The following is an 18,299-nucleotide window of genomic DNA, read 5'->3' as shown; positions in this document are numbered from 1 at the left end:
AGTCATGCAACCACTTAGTTAAGACCTCTATCTCACCACAAAGTTTGTTGTCAGATTAGCACAGACACACAGGGTGCAAATGAATAAATCTTGAGTCTTTTGGAAACCAGAATATTAGTCYGCTATATTTAGAAGTTTAGTTTGGAAGTTAAAGTAATTTCTTTGTTATTATTTCTTCAAAACGCATAGGTAGTAAGGGGACCACAATAAGACGATCMGAGACTATTTTTGTTCTAATACTCTAGTACTCTAATATTAGAATGGGAGCTGCAGTCATAGGCTACACAGTGCAGTTTGTTGATATTCAGCAATAACACACATACAAGATATAGAAATTACATCTGAAATTGGTAACTGATTTTTCACCACCCACAATTTTCTTTTAAGTATTCCCACTTTGTACTTTGTTATTCTTAAGTACTGCCACTTTGTACTTTGCTATTCTTATTTTTACTGTATTCCATCTTTTATATTTGTTGTTTTTATTTGTTGTGAATATATTGCTGTATGCAATTTTCATATTATTTTTTCCTTTTTTTTATTGTGATGAATTTGACCTGTTGTCTTTACATTTACAAGCCACACTTTATATGTCTGAATGGCTAAACACTCATAGATATCTTATAGAAGTTAGTTTTAACAGCTGCCTCAATCTGGAGAGTATATGGTAGTTTTAAGCAGGTGRGAACATCACATGATAAAAAGCAAAACTTGCAACGAAACCCAGTAACTTTTAATAGGACTGTGGAAAAAACAGGCAAGTTTCTGGGTTTGCAATTTCTTCAACTTAAGAAGCCTGACAAATCACAGAACTCAGGTGCTCCAGAACTTGTCTGCATTTCTGTGTATATGTCATCAGTTGATCGAGTGAAGGTTGTTACCTCAGCCTCCAGCTGTCCCCTGCTGCACCCCAGACCGTCACCRCTACCACAGGATGTTCCATTGCTCAACAGATGCTGCGTTCCCACAGCTGCTGTTTGCCAGACCTGAAGAGCAAYTTGTGGCATATTGATTCCTAGGTTTACTCTGCTAACTTTAGAAAGAAGTCATTCAAATGTTAATTTGGAAAAATAAATAAAGGCAAACGTTTCAAGGGCAAAAATTTTCCAGAAATCCACATCTGAGATTACTGAAATCTAGCTCATGAAATTGGCAAGGCAGTTGTGATTTACCAGGCTTCTCCTGAAGTGAAATTTGTGAAGCCACCCATTTATGTTTTGCTTGATTGGTTGCTTGAATTCATCTGTAACAATTTCTAAGATATCTTTTTATATGGCTGCTGACCACAGGGTCTTAATTGCATGTATAGTATGTATGTATAGTCAGAGTTTAAGAGCTGGATTCTAGCAAATAAAGGCTGCCTATAAGGGAGCTAATGGAGCTAATACAAGACTTAGCAGGTTCAGTTCCTACTCTGCTCTCTCTACAGAGTAAAGGCAAATTTGGCCAGGGGTCCAAGCAATTGCAAGTCGAAATGGCTGTCACTGTGCGTCCAGATCTCCATCCCTTTTAGGGAATAACGTTATGATGGAGACAAGGTAACTTTGACGTGGATTATTTAGTGCTTGGCTTGTTTACTAGTTCAGAAAAATAATTCCAGTTGCTCTGTGTTCAGGGCTTTATTCCAGTTGCCCTGTGTTCAGGGCTTTCTTCACTTGCAGATAGAAAGAAAATGTCTGAGCTTCCAAACAAAACTGGTAAGATTTTTGACAATTCATATTATGACATCACTTGAGAAAAAAATTTTGTTCTTATGCTACATGCATGTACATTGGAAAATCAAATATATATGCCAGGTTGCTTTCATGAACCCAGCCTGCTGTAAACTATTTAGACAGAAGACATGACCATTCCTCTAGTCCTCAGGCCCAGCAAAAATACTATTACATCATGGAAAGTTTCTTTGAGAGAAACAGGCTTATTAGATACTYCCACCTTTCAAAAACTGCTGTTAAGGTTTGTTTGCAATCGTAAGACTGTTTCTTCTGCAAGGATTTCCTAAAATTGATTTCACAGAGACAATGCCTACATTAGGATCTATATTTTTTTCTCTTTTACACCACTGGCAAAATAGCATTCCTAGACTGAAATCAATGGTTAAACAAAATAAGTTGAAGGATATGGCAGAATTTAAAAACAGTATTGATCAAAATTCAGGTCTATATACATGTGTATATAGAAAATTAATTTCATTATTTGYTTTTTAAAATTAATCGTTATATATTTCTACAGCCAAATCCATATGCTGCTGTCACTGTAGTCAGAAACAAACCTGCGATTGCTTTGCAATGCAAGTGAGATTAGATTCTGTCTGAGGTGAAGATATAAAGTACTCTCCATAACTAACATAAAATGTTCTGATTTGACAGCTGAGTGAACCTTGTAACTTGGGAAATATGATGGTTTACATCTAATTTGCATGAACTAATCTTAGTTTTATATGCAGTGCAAGTGGGTGGCAGTACAGGTGCTTATTATAGATAAGTTTATATATATATGTATGTAYGTGATCATTATTGAAAATTTGTTCAAAAATCAAAGCTATAAAATGAAATTAAATACAGTGAACTCATCTGAATCTGCCAACAGAAACAGTAACTTCGGTAGAAACCACTCACAATAAARTATGGAGTAATGACAGTGAAAGCCAGCTATGGCAATGCTAATATTAGCACTAGATGTTTTGACATTTTTTATTTCTTCTCAGGTCTCTAGTAAAGGCATTGGTCCTCTGAAGCTGCAAGTATGGATAGATTGTGATTTAATTCTTGTTTCCAAATGATATGTCTGCTGCTTATACTCCAGAGAGGAAAGAGCATTTTTTTTTCCTATGGGATCAAATACAAAGCTGCTCTGTTGCATGGACTCATGGCTTTCAAAACCTCATCTTTTCAAGACATTTTCAGCAAAAACACATGACATTCTAACACTTTGGGATGAAGAAAATGTAAAACTCATTTGAATGAATTTGGAAGCAGATAAAAATTGCCAATCTAAAATATTTTAAGCTAAGAGAAATAGCTGCCATGACTGTGAAGCTTGTCTCCGTGCTCCAGTAAAGGGRGGTATCAGAAGGATTGGTGCTGGTAGATGGACGGAAAAAGAATCGTTATTCCAGCAACTCTGTGCAGGAAATCAGTGCAACACTAATGCTTTCACACAAGACATGCGAACTTCTGGGAGAGAACTACAACCATGTGCCTAGCTGCCAGGAACAAGTACTGTTTTGAAGCTGTTTCTTTAGCATTTTCAAAGGACCTGGAAAGCAAAGCTAGACAAATTCAGTTGATGTAGCATAGTAACTTTCAACCTGTCAACAGCTAACCCATCTCCCTAAGTAATCAGTAATTACTGAAAACTGATAAGAAAGAAATGAAATGTGCAGCAAAATTCCCGTAATGGCAAGCAGCCACTGGAAGGGATGGTCCTACCCTCACTTGTTCTTCCTGCCATTTCCCTTGGATCAGATCCAGTGATGAAGCAGCTACAGAGTGAGTCAGATCAGGTGCTCCAGCACAAAATGATCCCTGGGAGCAAACAAACAAAACAGGCGTCTGAAACAGCACGTGCACCTGCAGGGTTGCTCAGACGCACGGGATGAGGGACATGCAGACTCTCAGAATGGCTGCGGTTGGGAGGGACCTCTAGAGACCATCTAGTCCAACACCCCTGCTCCAGCAGGGACACCCCGAGCATGTGGCACAGGGYGGCATCCAGGAGGGTTTTGAAGACCTCCAATGAAGGAGACTCCACAGCCTCCCTGGGCAGCCTGTGCCAGGGCTCTGTCACCCTCACAGGAAAGAAGTTCTTCCACATGTGGAGATGGAGCTGCCTGAGTTTCAAGTCGTACCCAAGGAGGTGCAAGGCGAGGATCAGGCCTGCTGCTTTTCTCAGTAACTCAGTATTTCACTAGCTTAGCTACCATGCAAGCACTTCCTTCTTGTCTACAGGCTTCAATTTGCTGCATATTAGCCTCTACCTACACTGAGATAAAATATATGGGCTTAATAAGGCCGGGGGGGGGGGGGGGGGGGGAGAGAGCAGGGGATGGAGGCAGCTTTTTTATTAACTTTCAGCCTCAGTCTCAAGGGGAGCAGATAAAGTGAAAACCAGACAAAGCTGAGACATATTTCCTATCATCGTGTGCGTCCTGCATTTTTTCAAAGCTGTGCTGTCTCTACAGCTGACTTCCCATTAAACAAACTGCTGAAAGAAACGAATTATTTAACCGGGGGGCGGCCGGTGGCGGCGCCGGGGACCTGACAAGCACTGCACATGGGAACTTGGCGGCTCCCCCCGCGCGGGGCAGCGCCTCTGCCTCGCACCACCACGTCGCGCACGGCTCGGGCACCCCCGGGACCGGCGCCTGCTGCCGCCGCCGCCATCCCGGCCGCTCGCGCCTCCCCGTCACGTCGCRGCGCGCGGGCAACGCCGGCAACCGCCACCGCGCGGGGCGGCCGTTCACTCGCTACTTGTTTTGGAAGCGCGCGTGGTTCTCTCTCATTGGACGCCGCGGCGGGGCGGTGCTCTCCCATTGGACGTCGCGGCGGGGTGATGCTCTTCCATTGGGTGCCGCATCGCGCCGGGCCCTCCCCGCCGTAGTACTGGCCTCGCAGCGGACTACACTTCCCGGCATGCCGCGCGGCGGGAGAGCGGTTGGGTGGCGGTTGCTGCGCGAGAGGACGGCGCGCGCTCCTCGCTCGTCGGTGCCGCGGCGGTGGCGGCGCGCGGGCGGGTCGGGGCGAGCGAGGCGCCCCCGCCCGACAGCTCCCATCGCGGGCAGGAGCCRCTGCCACCGCCGGCCCTCGCCCCGCCCGGGTGCTTCCTGCGGCGGCGGCCGCTGCGCAGCGGGGCGAGGGCCCCCCCAGCCCATCCGCGGCGGGAGCAGCATGAGCGGCAGCGGTGGCGCCGCCCGGAGCCCCGCGGCGGGGACGCGGCCGCTGGCGACGCGGCTGCTGGCCCTGCTCAGCTGCGTCCTCACGGCGGAGGCCCAGGTGGGAGCCGAGCGCGGGGCGGCGGGCGCCTCCCGAGGGCAGCTGAGTGTGGAGGGGGCCGGGCGCCCGGTGCCTCCGGCGCGAGGCCCCGCCGTGGGGAGAGCAGAGGCGGCGCCGGAGCTGCCGCCGGTGCCGCCCTTACATAACGGTTCGGCTGCACCGGGTGGTTGCGTGGCCCCGCGGGGCTCGCTGCGCGGGGAGGGCTCGGGAGCGCGGGCGCATCGCGCCGCTGGCCTTCAGGCAGGAACTCTGGTGGCCGCACAAAGCCGGTGGCCGCGTGTGCCGGTGTCGGTGCCCGGGCAGGGCCGCCGCGCGCGGCGTGGGCTCAGGCCGAGCCCGTGCGGCAGGAAGGGAAGGAACGCGCCTGCCCTCTGGAAGTTGTGGCCGCAGCAGCGGGACGAGCCCCTCTAGGCGGGAGCCTCGTGTGCGCGAGAGCCAGCGCTGCCGCGTAACAAGAGCAGGTGTCAAGGGGAGAAGGATTTTAGCCGAGCCGAAGGCTTTGGAGTGAGTTTGTGTGAAAATGTGGAATAGGACCCACGTGCCACGAAGTGTCTTGTGTTTCTGGTTGTTTTCTCTTATACATATAAAACTGCTTTGTATAGCGACCTGTCATATTTTAAGTGACTACCCAAGACAGTGTATAGGCTAGTATAGGTAGCTTTTATTGCAGTATCTTTCTGCTATAACTTCATGTTTTCAAATTTTTCTTCTTTAAAAAAAACCCTTATATATTAGTATATAATAAATTTATGATGTGTGTATATGTATATAAGCATAACGTATGCTGTATATATGTTGATATACCATGCATTTAGGGGCGATTCTTAATGGACTCATCAGCAAACTGTCATGTGATTTTCTTGGGAGCACTGAGATTCATTGTTGCCCTTTCATAAAATTAATAGATTGTGTTCAGTGTTTAAACTGCTGTCTGATTTGCACAGAGGGGAAAAAAACAGTTAGCCATTAGTTCTCAGGTGCCTTTTCTATCATTCTGCAACTATTACAAAGTAAAACCGTGGAGGAACCAACCGAGGTGACCTGGGTGCTCTTCTAATGAGAAGATACTGAAGCAATCAATATACAACAACATGACAGCACTAATAAGGTTATTGATACAAATCAATCTATGCATTTATTCAGTGTTCGTGTGTGTGTGATATTCAGCATTAAAGTGCTGTGTACTGTATAGTAAGCTTCCCTGCCTCCTTCCTTTCATAAAGGGGAATTGATGCATGCTTGATATCAATCTTTTGTAATAAAAGTTTGATTTAATTTGGAGAAGATAGGTTAGAGGTTTAACACCTTCAGTGCAGCCCTGGTATCTAACAAAGGGCTGAGCTTGGTGTGGCAATTCATAAAAGCACTTTGGTGAACTACTGAAAATACATTGGGGATTACAATAAAATATGTGTAACGGGAGTGCTTGAACTCTGTGAACCTGTATGTGACCTGACTGAGCTGTTGGTCAGACTGGCATTTCATTTGTGTTACCAAAACCTTTTATGTATTGTGCTTACATACAGAAATAATGTTGTTGTTATTGCACTTTAAAAAGAAACATTTTTTGCCGTTGAAACTAACTGCTTCTCTGTTGAAGTGCAAGAAACTAGGAACTTCCTTTGCTTACCCTTATTACTCTATTTTTCCTCTTTAAGATTTCTTGGATCTCTTTTAGTTTTGAGAGAGGGTTTGTTTTGGGCATTTTATGATCTTCTGAAAAAGCTACAGTACATTTTGAAGGTTTCCTAGAATCAAAGTTTTATGAGAAACATCTGGCCAAGGTGCAACTTTCATTAGTTTGTGATCTTAGTTAAATAAAGCAGCTACAGCTTTTTATTTTCTCACGGAGTTTTGGCACTGTTTTTAACTACTGCATGTTTGTTTGCAAGGTTTTCCCCTGAACTCCCGTTTCAGCTTTGCATAGATGTTGTCAAAATGTTTTTCAAAGTGGTGGATAGCTTCATGAGATGGTCATCAAAATAATTTCCTACTCTATTTTCTGCATCCAGTTTTTTACCACTCTCAGGCTAATGAATTCTATCTTCACATATAATTTATCCAGTTTGAGCAATTTGTTCATAGTTATCTTTTTGTGGTTTTTATTCGGTAATAGTTTGTGTGTGGACATGTATATGCTGAAGTGCTATGTGTSAAGATGACAAAACTAATTTCTGCCTGTTTATGACTAATAAGAAAGTTTGAACTTTCTACATAAAATCTTCCTTGATTTTTTTTTTCCCTGGAAGTATTTTATTTTTGGAAGTTACAAGAATTTGAAACTTTTGCCTTCTGACTTTGAATTTGGCACTTTCTGCAGATGGTGAACTTTCTTGACTTTTGTGGTAAACCTTTCAGTGAGCAGTCACCTTCCTAGATGTTTGTCCAGGTTTGAAGTTAAACAGTGTTATTGATAGCAAGCATAATAGCATGGAACAGTTTGGGTAAAGTTACTTTTCTTAAATGAGTTTGACCTCATTGCCATCCATGATGTTTAATCTGCAGATCTGTGACATCCTGTTGAGTCTCTCTTTCTCTCAGGCTTATGCAGGTTGGGTCTGACATCTCCRCACACTTGTAAAGCTCTGTTTCCTGTGCTGGCAGTTGCTCTTCTGCACTTGTTTCAGTAGCTGTAGTCTTAAGCATGGGCGGTTCTTTGAACTAGCATGATGTACTGCTACAGGGGAAAGGATGGGGTTTCCACGGCTCAGATGTAGTTTCACAGCACCTTAAAAAGATTGTCAGCCTTACAATATTGGTGTGCCTACAGCTTGTTTTCCTAATATTTACTGGTAGAATTTAGTTGTGAGGGTATTAACTTGGTGTTGAAAAAATAAATATCCTGTTTTCACATGCCTCTAAAGAAGTGAACTGAACTTTTCTTAAACTTTGAGAAGGAGTAGGAGATTAGGATGACCATGCATCATTGTGCTGCTTTAGAGAGTTTGCTAGTAAGCCAATGAGCATTTGGTGGGATGTTCTCTGTGCACAGCTGTCTGCACTGATCTCATAGTCYTCATAGTTGAGAGAATCTTGCCACTTGTTCTGCAGAATCTGGATCTGCCCAAGAACAAATTTGAGGGCTAAAACTGTTGATCTCTGATTCAGTATTGCACTCTGAAGTGGATATAGGCTCAAGAAAATGTGACAATCTTATTTTCTAATTGTGGATATGTATCATGTGAATGTAAAGTGTAATGTTAGTTGCAGAGTATTTTAATGATGAGAAACAACTCATTTGGAAAGAAATTGTATCTCACTATTATTTCTTTTGATTTTTTTTTCTTTCCTAGGGGATTTTTGGTTTTTGGTGTTTTAATCAAGAAATGTGATTTTAACCTCAATATGATATATTTTTCTAATAGCTCACAGGAGTCCTAGATGACTGCTTATGCGACATAGAAAGCATCGATGACTTCAATACTTTCAAGATCTTCCCAAAAATACAAAAACTGCAAGAGCGTGATTACTTCAGATATTACAAGGTAAAATTAGAGTGACATTTCCCTGTATAATTTAAATAAAATGCAGAAAATATAGGGAGGATTACAGATTAAATCAAATTGACCTGCATTAAGTTCTCTTTTAGAAGTCAGCAGCTGTCTAACTTGATCATAGCCGATTTTCAGTCTCTGACAATTATGTTGGTCATAAATCCTGTGTTTTCTATGTTAATCCTGTGGCCAGTGACAGTGAATCATGACTATTCTCATTCAAATGAGATAGGGTAGTTTTAAAGGTGGTATCTTTGAACAGCTGCATGTGGGAAAGGACTTTGTTAGACACTTTGATACCTTGAAACATTTGTCTTCTGACTAAYGCATATAATGTGCTTTTGAAATATTTTGATTTACTTTTCTTATCAGTTACTATCTTTGTTTTTGTTTTTGCTCTGTARAGAACCTTTATTCCTTTGAAATTAATTTTCAAATATTATATACTGTTCTATAATAATCTGAAGTGTTGTTTTTTCTCTGTATTAGAATTTCMTGATGACTATAGGGCTTTAGAGCTTGGTATTGCTCTACTTTTTTCAGATGTGCTTCAAGGGAAATAAAGGTTACATTTTGACTCAGCTAATCAAATGGCTCTTGGCTACAGGAGAGATGATGTTCCACTCCTGGGCAGACCATCCTGCCCCTTCACTGCTTTTACTTCTGGGACCTGTCTAGCTGTGCAGTAGGCCAGGGCCACTCAGTAACCTGGGAGAAAACTTTTTTGTTTGTTTTTCAGGATGCAACAAATTGTCTGGCTGAATTGGAATTGGGCAAATACCAGAATTTATGGAAGATGGGGTTATGTATGAGAGGAAGCCAAGACCCTGCTAGAGTCTTTGCTTTGCAGTATGAGCAACTAGTAACATAGAACTGTATCATGTAGCGGGAGGAGGTTAGGCGTGAAGTTACAACATTGGTGTTCAGGAGAAACAAGATATGTTCATCTTCAATGGGAACATATCAGGTAGTAGCAGTAATTAGGTTCTCCAGAGGCACCAAGAAGATGTAAAACAAAATATATGAGGAGGGGGAGTAACAGGGTTACAAGGTTTTATACAAGATATTCATCAGTGTTTTTATCTTGCGGATTTAGGGGAGGGTAAAATTTTCATTTCAAAAACTCATATTTCTGCAGTTTCTACTTTAATAGCCTCTGAGTATAATCCTACCTCCTCTTTCATAGAGTTTTTGTCTCACCAGCTATACTGTTTGGATACCTTAGCATAAGCATCCATGCTTAGAATTCACATACATTGCAGACCATATCGATTAACACCTGAATGATACTTATATTCAGATTGGAATCTGTCCAAATTACTGATAAGTTTTTGCAGTGGATAGGTGTATTCTTTTGGCTGACACTGAACCGGGCAAACCAGGTGTAGTGTTTCAACAGAGTTGGGAGACTGGCCAGCCATTTAAGCTTTTTTTTTTTTTTTTTTTTGGTGACTGACCTTTACAATTGACGTACAGTTACATATGCTGTTGTACAGTCATCTTCATCCGCACACAGTAATTATGAACTTTCATTTGTGGCGGAGGAGAATGTTTTGAACAAGCAAATGGGCTGCAGAAACTAGCAGAGCTTTTCTGTCCTTTCCTTGTTGCAAAAGGAGTGGAGTTTTTGGTATCTCTGCGCAAACTCACCCAAGGTCACATAGGTGAATAAGAAAATTGTGAGAGTATGCAGTACTTATGTATTCGGCTACCCTGTAATTGATGTAGAACATACAGGTAGGGGCAGTATACTGACTTGGGGAGTGAAAACTTGCCTATTCTCAAGTAAGTTGTAGCAGGAATTTGGATCACTGAATCTGATAGTTGCACTATTTCCACCGTCTTACTATTTCAGCAGCTATAGAAGGACTCAAACTTTAATCTGCWAAGTTTAATGGGCTGGCTAGTTTGCTTAGTTTGTGCTAGTTTTTTTGTTATTCAGTGAAGTAAGAAAGGAATAATTTTGTCTCAGTGTAATGTTCTGCAGTCTTTATCATTAGGCTCCCATATTTTGTGTTTGTATAATGTGTAATGTGTTCTAGGTAGAGTTTAGTGTGCTCTTTAATGCTCTTAGTGCTCTTTAATTTAGAGTTTAATGTGCTCTAGGTGACCCTGCTTGAGCAGGGGGTTGAACTCGATAACCGCTAGAGGTTCCTTCCAACCTCAATTGTTCYGTGATTCTTTGATAACAAAACTAACAGTTATTCTGTGGCAATAGTGAATAATATTGTGAACAGTAAAGTCTAGTACTTTGGCCCCTGAAGAAAATAAAAGCTATTTTGTTTATCGATTAAAGCATGTGTACTGTATAACCTCAGTTTGACTTGCAAAGGCATATGCAATATTTTAGTGCTGTTGAGTCATTATGGGATTATGAGACTAGTAGATCTTCATATTCAGATGTTCCTGGATTAATCTACAGTTTAAATAGTAGTAGTATTTTATATAAAAGTGCTTCTCCGTATAAGCAGAGAGATTCCTAGTGACTTGACCCTTGCCTATTCCAAAGTATGTGGGTATTTGTAGTATTAGGGATGGATTTTGAAGAAGCTTATCGCCTTACCTATGATAGTTGGTCTTTTTTTTTTCTTTTTTTCTTTTTTCTCCTCCCCGCCCTTCTCTGTTGTGTAGAAACTAGTGTTGGAGGACCTGCCTTCATATATTTCTTAGTTCTGATCTGATTTTGGTAGTGGTGGTGATGCATAAGGTAGCAGTTTTCTGTGCTTTATTTGATAAGTAGGAAGAAGAAAAAAAAAATCTGAAATTTTGCATTTTCTTTTTCCAGCAATGGTATTTCTAAAATTAATGGAGGAAATGAAGGGGAGGAGGGAAAGCAGCCTAAAATCTTGTCCTTTAAAAAAATCTGTGCTAGCATGTAACTGGAAGATAGTTGTAATTTCTTAGAAGTTATGCAATCTGCTGAGTATTTTTTTTTGATTCCACATTTTTACACAAAAAAATCCATACAAAATTAACTCTGTAAAGTTAATTTCTTATATTAGAATAAAAAAGATGCTAAATACTTCCAACTCCTTTAAAARAGAAGCACCTCATTCTGTATTTTGAAAACATAGAGTGGCAAAGACTAGTTGACATAAAATATGGGGTAAGTGATGGTCCCTCCTTAGAAATACTCATAGAATGTCTAAAGAATTTGGGATTTTTWAATGTTTATTTGTGCTAGGTTGGTAAATAGTGCCACAAGAATATACCCTTCAGTCTTGAAATCTTTTTCTGGTGTGTAGCTTTGATTCTCTTTAGCTGTCAAAAAAAGAAAAGCACTGGGGGGGAGAGTAAAATCTGACTATAATGCCTCTCGAGTTCTTCAAATTTGTCTAAATCTATGGTAATACAGTACTGAAAAGGAAAGTGGGGGTGGGGAGGGGGGGAAAAAGGGAAGGAGAAAAAAGAGGCTCCTTAAAGCAAGTTGCTGACCTGGTATGAATGCACCCTGCCAGTAAAACATGTTCAGAGCACGCTGATGGATTAAAGTCTGCTAGATCAGTGTTTGYCTTTCCATTCCTCACAGTCCAACAAGCCTAATACTGTGTTTTGTAGATTAGACCCAGGGATGCAGATGTGACCCATATCGCAAAGGGATAATATGGTATTTGCTTGGTGGGGAGAATCTGTCACAGCAGAATAAATCACTGCAAAACCACATGTTGAAGTTCTGATGTAAAGGACCTGGCTGCTGTAACTRCAGGTTTAGCAGGTGCTGTAACTGCCCGTTGAACTGAAACCATTCTGACCTGTGTTGTTTTATGACGTATTTGTATTTTTTTAAGCAGATATTGAACTTTTTTATTTTTATTTCATTATAAGAGGAAAATTAAGTTATGAGAAAGGAGTATTGTGGAAAGTGGAKTTTAAGCTTTGATTCCTTCCTTTTTTTCCATTACTGTTATGATATGAAGTATGACTGTTCTTTAAGGCTTTTCAAAAGATGATTAGAACTGCCCTGAGTTTTTTTGTTCGAAAACAGGAGAACTGCTGGATCGTAGATCCACAAGGACTTTTGCAGATCATCTAGTCCCATGCCCCTGCTCAAAGCAGGGTCAGCTAGAGCAGGCTGCCCAGGATCTTACCAGTTAATTTTTTTTGAATGTCTCCAAGGATGGAGATTCAATAAGAAGTTGGATAGGTTCTACGGATGGAAGGTAACATATAGATATATGCCTCTTCGAAAGGTCAAAGTTCTTTCTAATAAGCAAATTTGATTAACTGCGTTAAGAGGATGGGGACCAACGTTATTTTCCCCGTCTTCAAAGAATACTTGTAGCTTCTGGGCAGTCCTGTGACTTCTAAGGTCTCTTTAAAGTCCTGGCATTTAAAACTAACTGTCAGCTTGATTTGTAATAAATAGATCCTTTATTTTTTGAGCTATATGCTTTTTGTATGCTGGTAATTGCTTAAGATKTATAGACTTTTTTTTATAATTACATTTATGATACTTAAATCCCTGTGTTGAAACAGCTCTAGGGCCTAGTCAGCTTTGATAATAGGCTTAATTTTACAGTGTATTTTATAGAACTTGCAGAATTTGGCTGCAGTATCAAATCCTGTATATGCAACAGTTTCAAATATGAAGTGATACCTACCTCAAAGCACTCGGGATGTAAGTTATTGAATGTAGGTAGAAACTTCAGATGAATGTTTTCATGAATAGTATTTATCAGCTGAAGGGAACTAGTACAAAGTGTGCTAAAGGAAAGCAAAGAATAGCGGTAGCTTTACCATTACTCTGAAAGTTGCCAAACTGATTATGTGTATCTATCTGTATATCAATTTGGCAGCTATATATTACAATACATATTATGTACAATTTTGTTCACTGACCTTTTCAAATATACAATTCACGTGAAATATAGTGAAAAAATGTTCAACTCTCTTGCCGTCTAGTAGATGCTGGTATATGTGGTACCCTGCCTTTATTGTGCCATTTAGATAGAAGTGTTAGCTAGATAGAAACGTTGGCTAGAAAGCATCATGGGATTTGCAGGTAGTGTTTCTGAAGTGTTTTCTCTTCATTATTTGTATTACAAATATGACTAAGATCATTTTATAGCTGCATGTGTCTGAATCAGTGTTCATTCTTACAGTTTAGTTWCTGCATTCAACAGTTATATTAATGGTCTGAGATTTAGTTTGTGCTTTAAGATATATGCTTTTTCTCAACAATGCTTTTGTCATAGTTTTACTGCTACAAGCTTCAGCTAAAATATTCAGTGAGAGAGCGCTCGAAAAATAAAGTATTACATCTAACCTCTTTTCTTCATGTCTTTTCCTTTAGTTTGAACGCATTCCTTGGTACTGGCAGCTGTCTGTTTTAAAGTTAGTATTAATTGTAATTTTTTTGTGTGTCTTTAAATCTTCAGGTCAATCTAAAGAGACCTTGCCCATTCTGGGCTGATGATGGCCATTGCTCTATCAAAGACTGTCATGTGGAGCCTTGTCCAGAGGTATGGATCAAATAATATAAAAGAAAACATGTTAGGCCAAATAGTTTGTTAATTTACAGTATATGACACTGTTTGTTATGCTATTCCACAGTAGTAAACTTCAAAACCTTTAGAATATCAGCYTGCATAGATAAGGCTCCACTTTTATGTCTCATTTGAAGAAATCTCCTCCTTTCCAGTCATGCTGTATAATTTCATTGAAGAAATGGTTATGCTGAGTAAGTCAAATGCTAGAATAGTTGCTAGCACTCAAGCAAATGTATTATCATCCATGGCTAGTTTTAACCATCCSTTTCAAAATCCAGGACACTCTTAAAAAAATGAAAATAACAGATATTTTGTGCATTTCAAATGAGATAAAATACAAAGCTGTGGAAAAGGCAGTGACTTCCAGAAGTAGTCATTCTCACCTCTGTTTCTGAGATAGAGACTGAGATAGGTCCCTTGTCTGTCCAAAGTCAGAGCAAGGTACCTGTAGCCCAGGGATTTTTGTTTCTTGGGCTAGTTTTCCATCCATTGAGCTGTAGTATGAACTTAACAGGCATTGGTACAGAGTAATAGGCAGTGGAATTGTCTCTTATTTTATGCATAAACTACAAAGCACTGTTGAGTCTGCAAGAGAAATTTCAATCTCTTGAACAGTTAATAACAATAATAGTTATTTTCCCTTTAAAAGCAGAAATATATTTGAAATACAGGTTTTATTTGTTTTATCAATATAATAAATAACTTGAAATTTGTTATAAGCTGTAGCTCTGTTTTAGATATAACGTTTTGAGAAAATAAAGGTGCAAACTAATAGCATAAAACAAGATGATTTCTGTAGAAATGATACCTAATTTCTAAACTTTAAACTGTTCGTAGAAATGATTATGAATAAATTAAGAATTATGAATTACTTTTTTTTAGAGCAAAGTACCTGTTGGAATTAAAGCTGGAAGCTCTAATAAAGTAAGTAGTCATTTGTATTTGGACTTTTATTTTCTAATTAATCCTAACATTTCAGTAGTTTTCTGAACTAGTTTTCTATCACAAACTTTCCATTGTGGTATTCTGATGAAATTGTTAACCCAACTGATACACTTTCTGMATGTAGCTTGTATTTTTAGTTTTGTGTGTAATGCAACATGGTGTTTCCGACCTAATTAGTGCTGTTATGTCTTTGAGACTTCTATGGCTTGGTAATTGGTACTTACTGAATMAATGAATGACCAAAGATAGTGTATGTCACTGAATGCCTAAAGGAAAACTCTCATTTACTTCTGAGCAACCTTCTGTAATGCTGTAGACAGACAGCTGYAGTAGCAGTGCAGTCTTTTGTTATAAACATGTATAAATTAAACCTGTAATAATCAAAAAAGAAAGCAAAGCAAAACGTGTAAAGAAAGCATAAAGACTTATAAAGGAGGTCAGAGGCAGAACAGGGGTGGGGACAAACGAACCATATCCCCAAAATCCCAACCACAGTTCTCAAGATAAAAGCCTTAGCAATTAAAGGAAGATCACCARAGACAGCTGAGGGGAATACTGTATTGCAAGTGGATGGCTTCCATGTGTTCTACTGGCATGGACAGTGCGGATAAATCAGTTTGAGCTCCAGCTCAAGCAGAAGTCTTGTCTCCTGGTTGTACATGTATTGGTAAGCTCAGTCTGAAATCTTAAGTGTGGATAAATGTGTTTTGGTATAAGTAATAGCTGCTCTGGAAATGAGTGCTATCACTGAACAGAAGATTTTGTATTTTACCTGGAATATCTGTGGCTGCCACTTTTACGTTGACTTTTCTCTAAGCTTGATCGTGGAGAAACTGACTCCTGAAATACAACAATGCTTTTCTGAAGACAGGCTTTTAGAAGTCGTGATGAATAAATGAACACAAATTGAGGCATTTGAGCCTCCTAATTATTCCCAGGAGCCCTATTGAAGGTATTATTTAGTATCAGATGAGTATGCCTTTCTWAAGATAATTCACAAAAGGAGATAGACTTTCAAAGTGAATTTCAGCCACCTTTTTATTTCATGGCACTAAAGAAGGGGGATTTGGGAAAGTATCATTTGCTGGTGTGTTTTATATATATATATATTTTGGATTTCTAAATAGGCTGCTGAAATCATTTGCAGTACTGGAAGTTGGGCAATTCCACACCTTTAACTAAGGTGGAACTAAGACTCTTCTTACCTTCTTTTCTTTCAGAATTATAAATACTTCTGCAAGAAAATTGTTATCAAGACTGATATGAGGCTTACCTCTACCCTTCAGACTACTTGTTATGATTGAGTTAAAGATCTTTATTGGAACCAGTTAAAAATGGTGATTTCTCTGAATACCTGTTTTAAGGAAACATCAGATCCATCTTAATATGGACACTTTGATTCAAGGAGTATATACACCTTTGCACTGTCATGTTAGACTGTGCTTGGTCTGCTGGGAATATCTTGCATCTTGTGGGTTTTCTTCAAAATATTACTTTAATGAGGGAAAAGTGGAGGTTGCAAGGGGACATATTAATTTTGTGCTTCTGCAGTCAGTCTCTTTCATCCAGAGTGTCTATCTTGCAAACAAGGTGGAACAAACAAAAGAATCTTTCAATAAACGCAGAATTGCAGAATAAATGAGTTTGGAAGGGGCCTTTGRAGATCATCTGGTCCAACTCCGAGCCTGCTAAAGCAGGGTAAGCTAGAGCAGTTTGCCTGGGACAATGTCCAGTTGGATTTTGGGTATCTGCAAGGATGGAGACTCCATAACCTCTGCAGGTTGCCTGCTCCAGTGCTTGGTCACACTCACAGTGAAGAAGTTGTTGATGTTCAGATGGAGTTTTCTCTGACAATTTATGCCCATTGCTTCTTGCCCTATCACTGGGCACTGGTGAGAGGAGTCTGGTCCTGTCATCTTTACACCCTTGCATTCTTTTACATTTAGTAACATTGATAAGCTTTCCTCTTCCCCCGGAACAGCTCCAGCTCTCCGGGCTGAATGGTCCCAGCTCTCTCATCCTCTCATATGAGAGTTTTTGTAATCCCTTGATTATCTTTGCAGCCATTCACTGAACTTMCTCCATTGAATCCCAGTTTGTTTCATATTGGGAGGCCAGATGTGGACAGATGTGGCCTCACCAGTGTTGAGCAGAGGAGTAACTTGCCTCCTTCAGCCTGCTAGCACTGTTCATCCCAGTGCAGCCAGGATGCCATGGGTCATCCTTGCCAGGAGGTTGCACGTTCCCCGTGTTGTCTGCCAGGTCCTTCCCTGAGAGATGCTGCTGTGTAGCTGGCTGGGCCCCAGCCTGAACTGGTGCTTGGTTGTTCTTCCCCAAATGCAGGACTTCTCATTGCAGAATGTCATGAGGTTTCTCTCTGCCCATTTCCTCAGCCTGTCAGAGTTCCTCTGAATGACAACCCAACCCTCTGTGTCAGGCACTCAGTTTTGTATTATCTGCAGTATATTTTGGGCTGAGTTAGGTTGTCTTGTGTAGGTGCAGTCAATGTAGAACCTTGTGGAGAAGTCTTCTGTGGACCAATGCGYTGGTTTCTGTGCAGTTTTTTATTATCCTTCCCTCGTAATGCAGAAGAGTTTATAAATTTTAAGCCCAGACTTTTTTTGGGGGGGTTTACTTTTTTGTTTAGCCATAGGATYTAGCAGAGACAGCTCTTCTGCTTTTGGAAGATGAGCTAGCCACAAAGATCAGAATTACATTTCCCCAGCTTCCTCACAGATGTGCAGTTAGCAGTAGAAAATCTCTTCAACTGTTGCACCCCAGTGGCCTTTTCTTAAGTGCTGCTGGAGAGACTCAAAGTAGCTTCCCTATCTTTGGTCTTGCTTCATCCGAGTGATGAAACTTTTTGGGGGGACAGATTCTGAATGACTGCTGTGAAGCAAGCTACAGGAGGAAGTAACTCCAGGACATGTCATCTAGCTTCATTTGCTGCTTCCTGCCCACTGCTCTTCGGTTTTCTTTCAGAGGCTGCACTTGGGAGATCTTGCTTTGGCAAAAACAGATACTTTGTCCTGATCAAGATCACAGCAGCAACAAAGGTTCCTTAGATGCTTTTGTTAAACACTGGAACATAGTGGAGTCTGCAAACATGTTTTAGACTTGAATGTTCACTCTGTTTGGAAACTTAGATTTAGGATGGTATTCTTGGCAGTCATTTTTTTCACTTCAGGGTAGGGATTGGTTTGCAAATCTAGACATGCAGAATGTTTAGTTTAGCATCTCAGTATGTTATTTCATCAGCACGTTCTGTTTCTTTCTAGGTCAGATCCATTTTCAGTTGATTTATTTTTCCACTTAACAGTCATATGATGCTGAAGAATGAGCCCCACACCTAGAAAATAGAAGAAAAATGAGTGAAA

At 40.4% G+C, this 18,299-nt stretch overlaps 1 protein-coding gene and 1 long non-coding RNA gene across 2 annotated transcripts in view; both read left to right on the top strand.

Annotated features, from left to right (window-relative positions):
• Positions 1-1,388: 1,388 nt before the first annotated feature.
• Positions 1,389-2,866, top strand: LOC112945708. The gene is made up of 2 exons (XR_003249068.1): positions 1,389-1,697; positions 2,708-2,866. It is a non-coding gene; the product is annotated as an uncharacterized LOC112945708 (long non-coding RNA).
• A 2,023-nt stretch (positions 2,867-4,889) lies between these two features.
• Positions 4,890-18,299, top strand: part of ERO1B (endoplasmic reticulum oxidoreductase 1 beta) — a 28,703-nt gene continuing 15,293 nt past the window's right edge. The window contains exons 1-4 of the mRNA XM_026037353.1: positions 4,890-4,994; positions 8,360-8,479; positions 13,867-13,950; positions 14,860-14,901. Coding sequence (XP_025893138.1) covers positions 4,890-4,994; positions 8,360-8,479; positions 13,867-13,950; positions 14,860-14,901 — 351 coding nt within the window. The remainder of the gene's footprint in view (positions 4,995-8,359; positions 8,480-13,866; positions 13,951-14,859; positions 14,902-18,299) is intronic.

The sequence above is a fragment of the Nothoprocta perdicaria genome, unplaced genomic scaffold (assembly GCF_003342845.1).
Source record: "Nothoprocta perdicaria isolate Ctin4 unplaced genomic scaffold, notPer1 scaffold_197, whole genome shotgun sequence".
Taxonomy (NCBI): Eukaryota; Metazoa; Chordata; class Aves; order Tinamiformes; family Tinamidae; genus Nothoprocta; species Nothoprocta perdicaria.
Note: the sequence above shows the minus strand (reverse complement) of the source record. Positions and strands in the feature narration are given on the sequence as shown.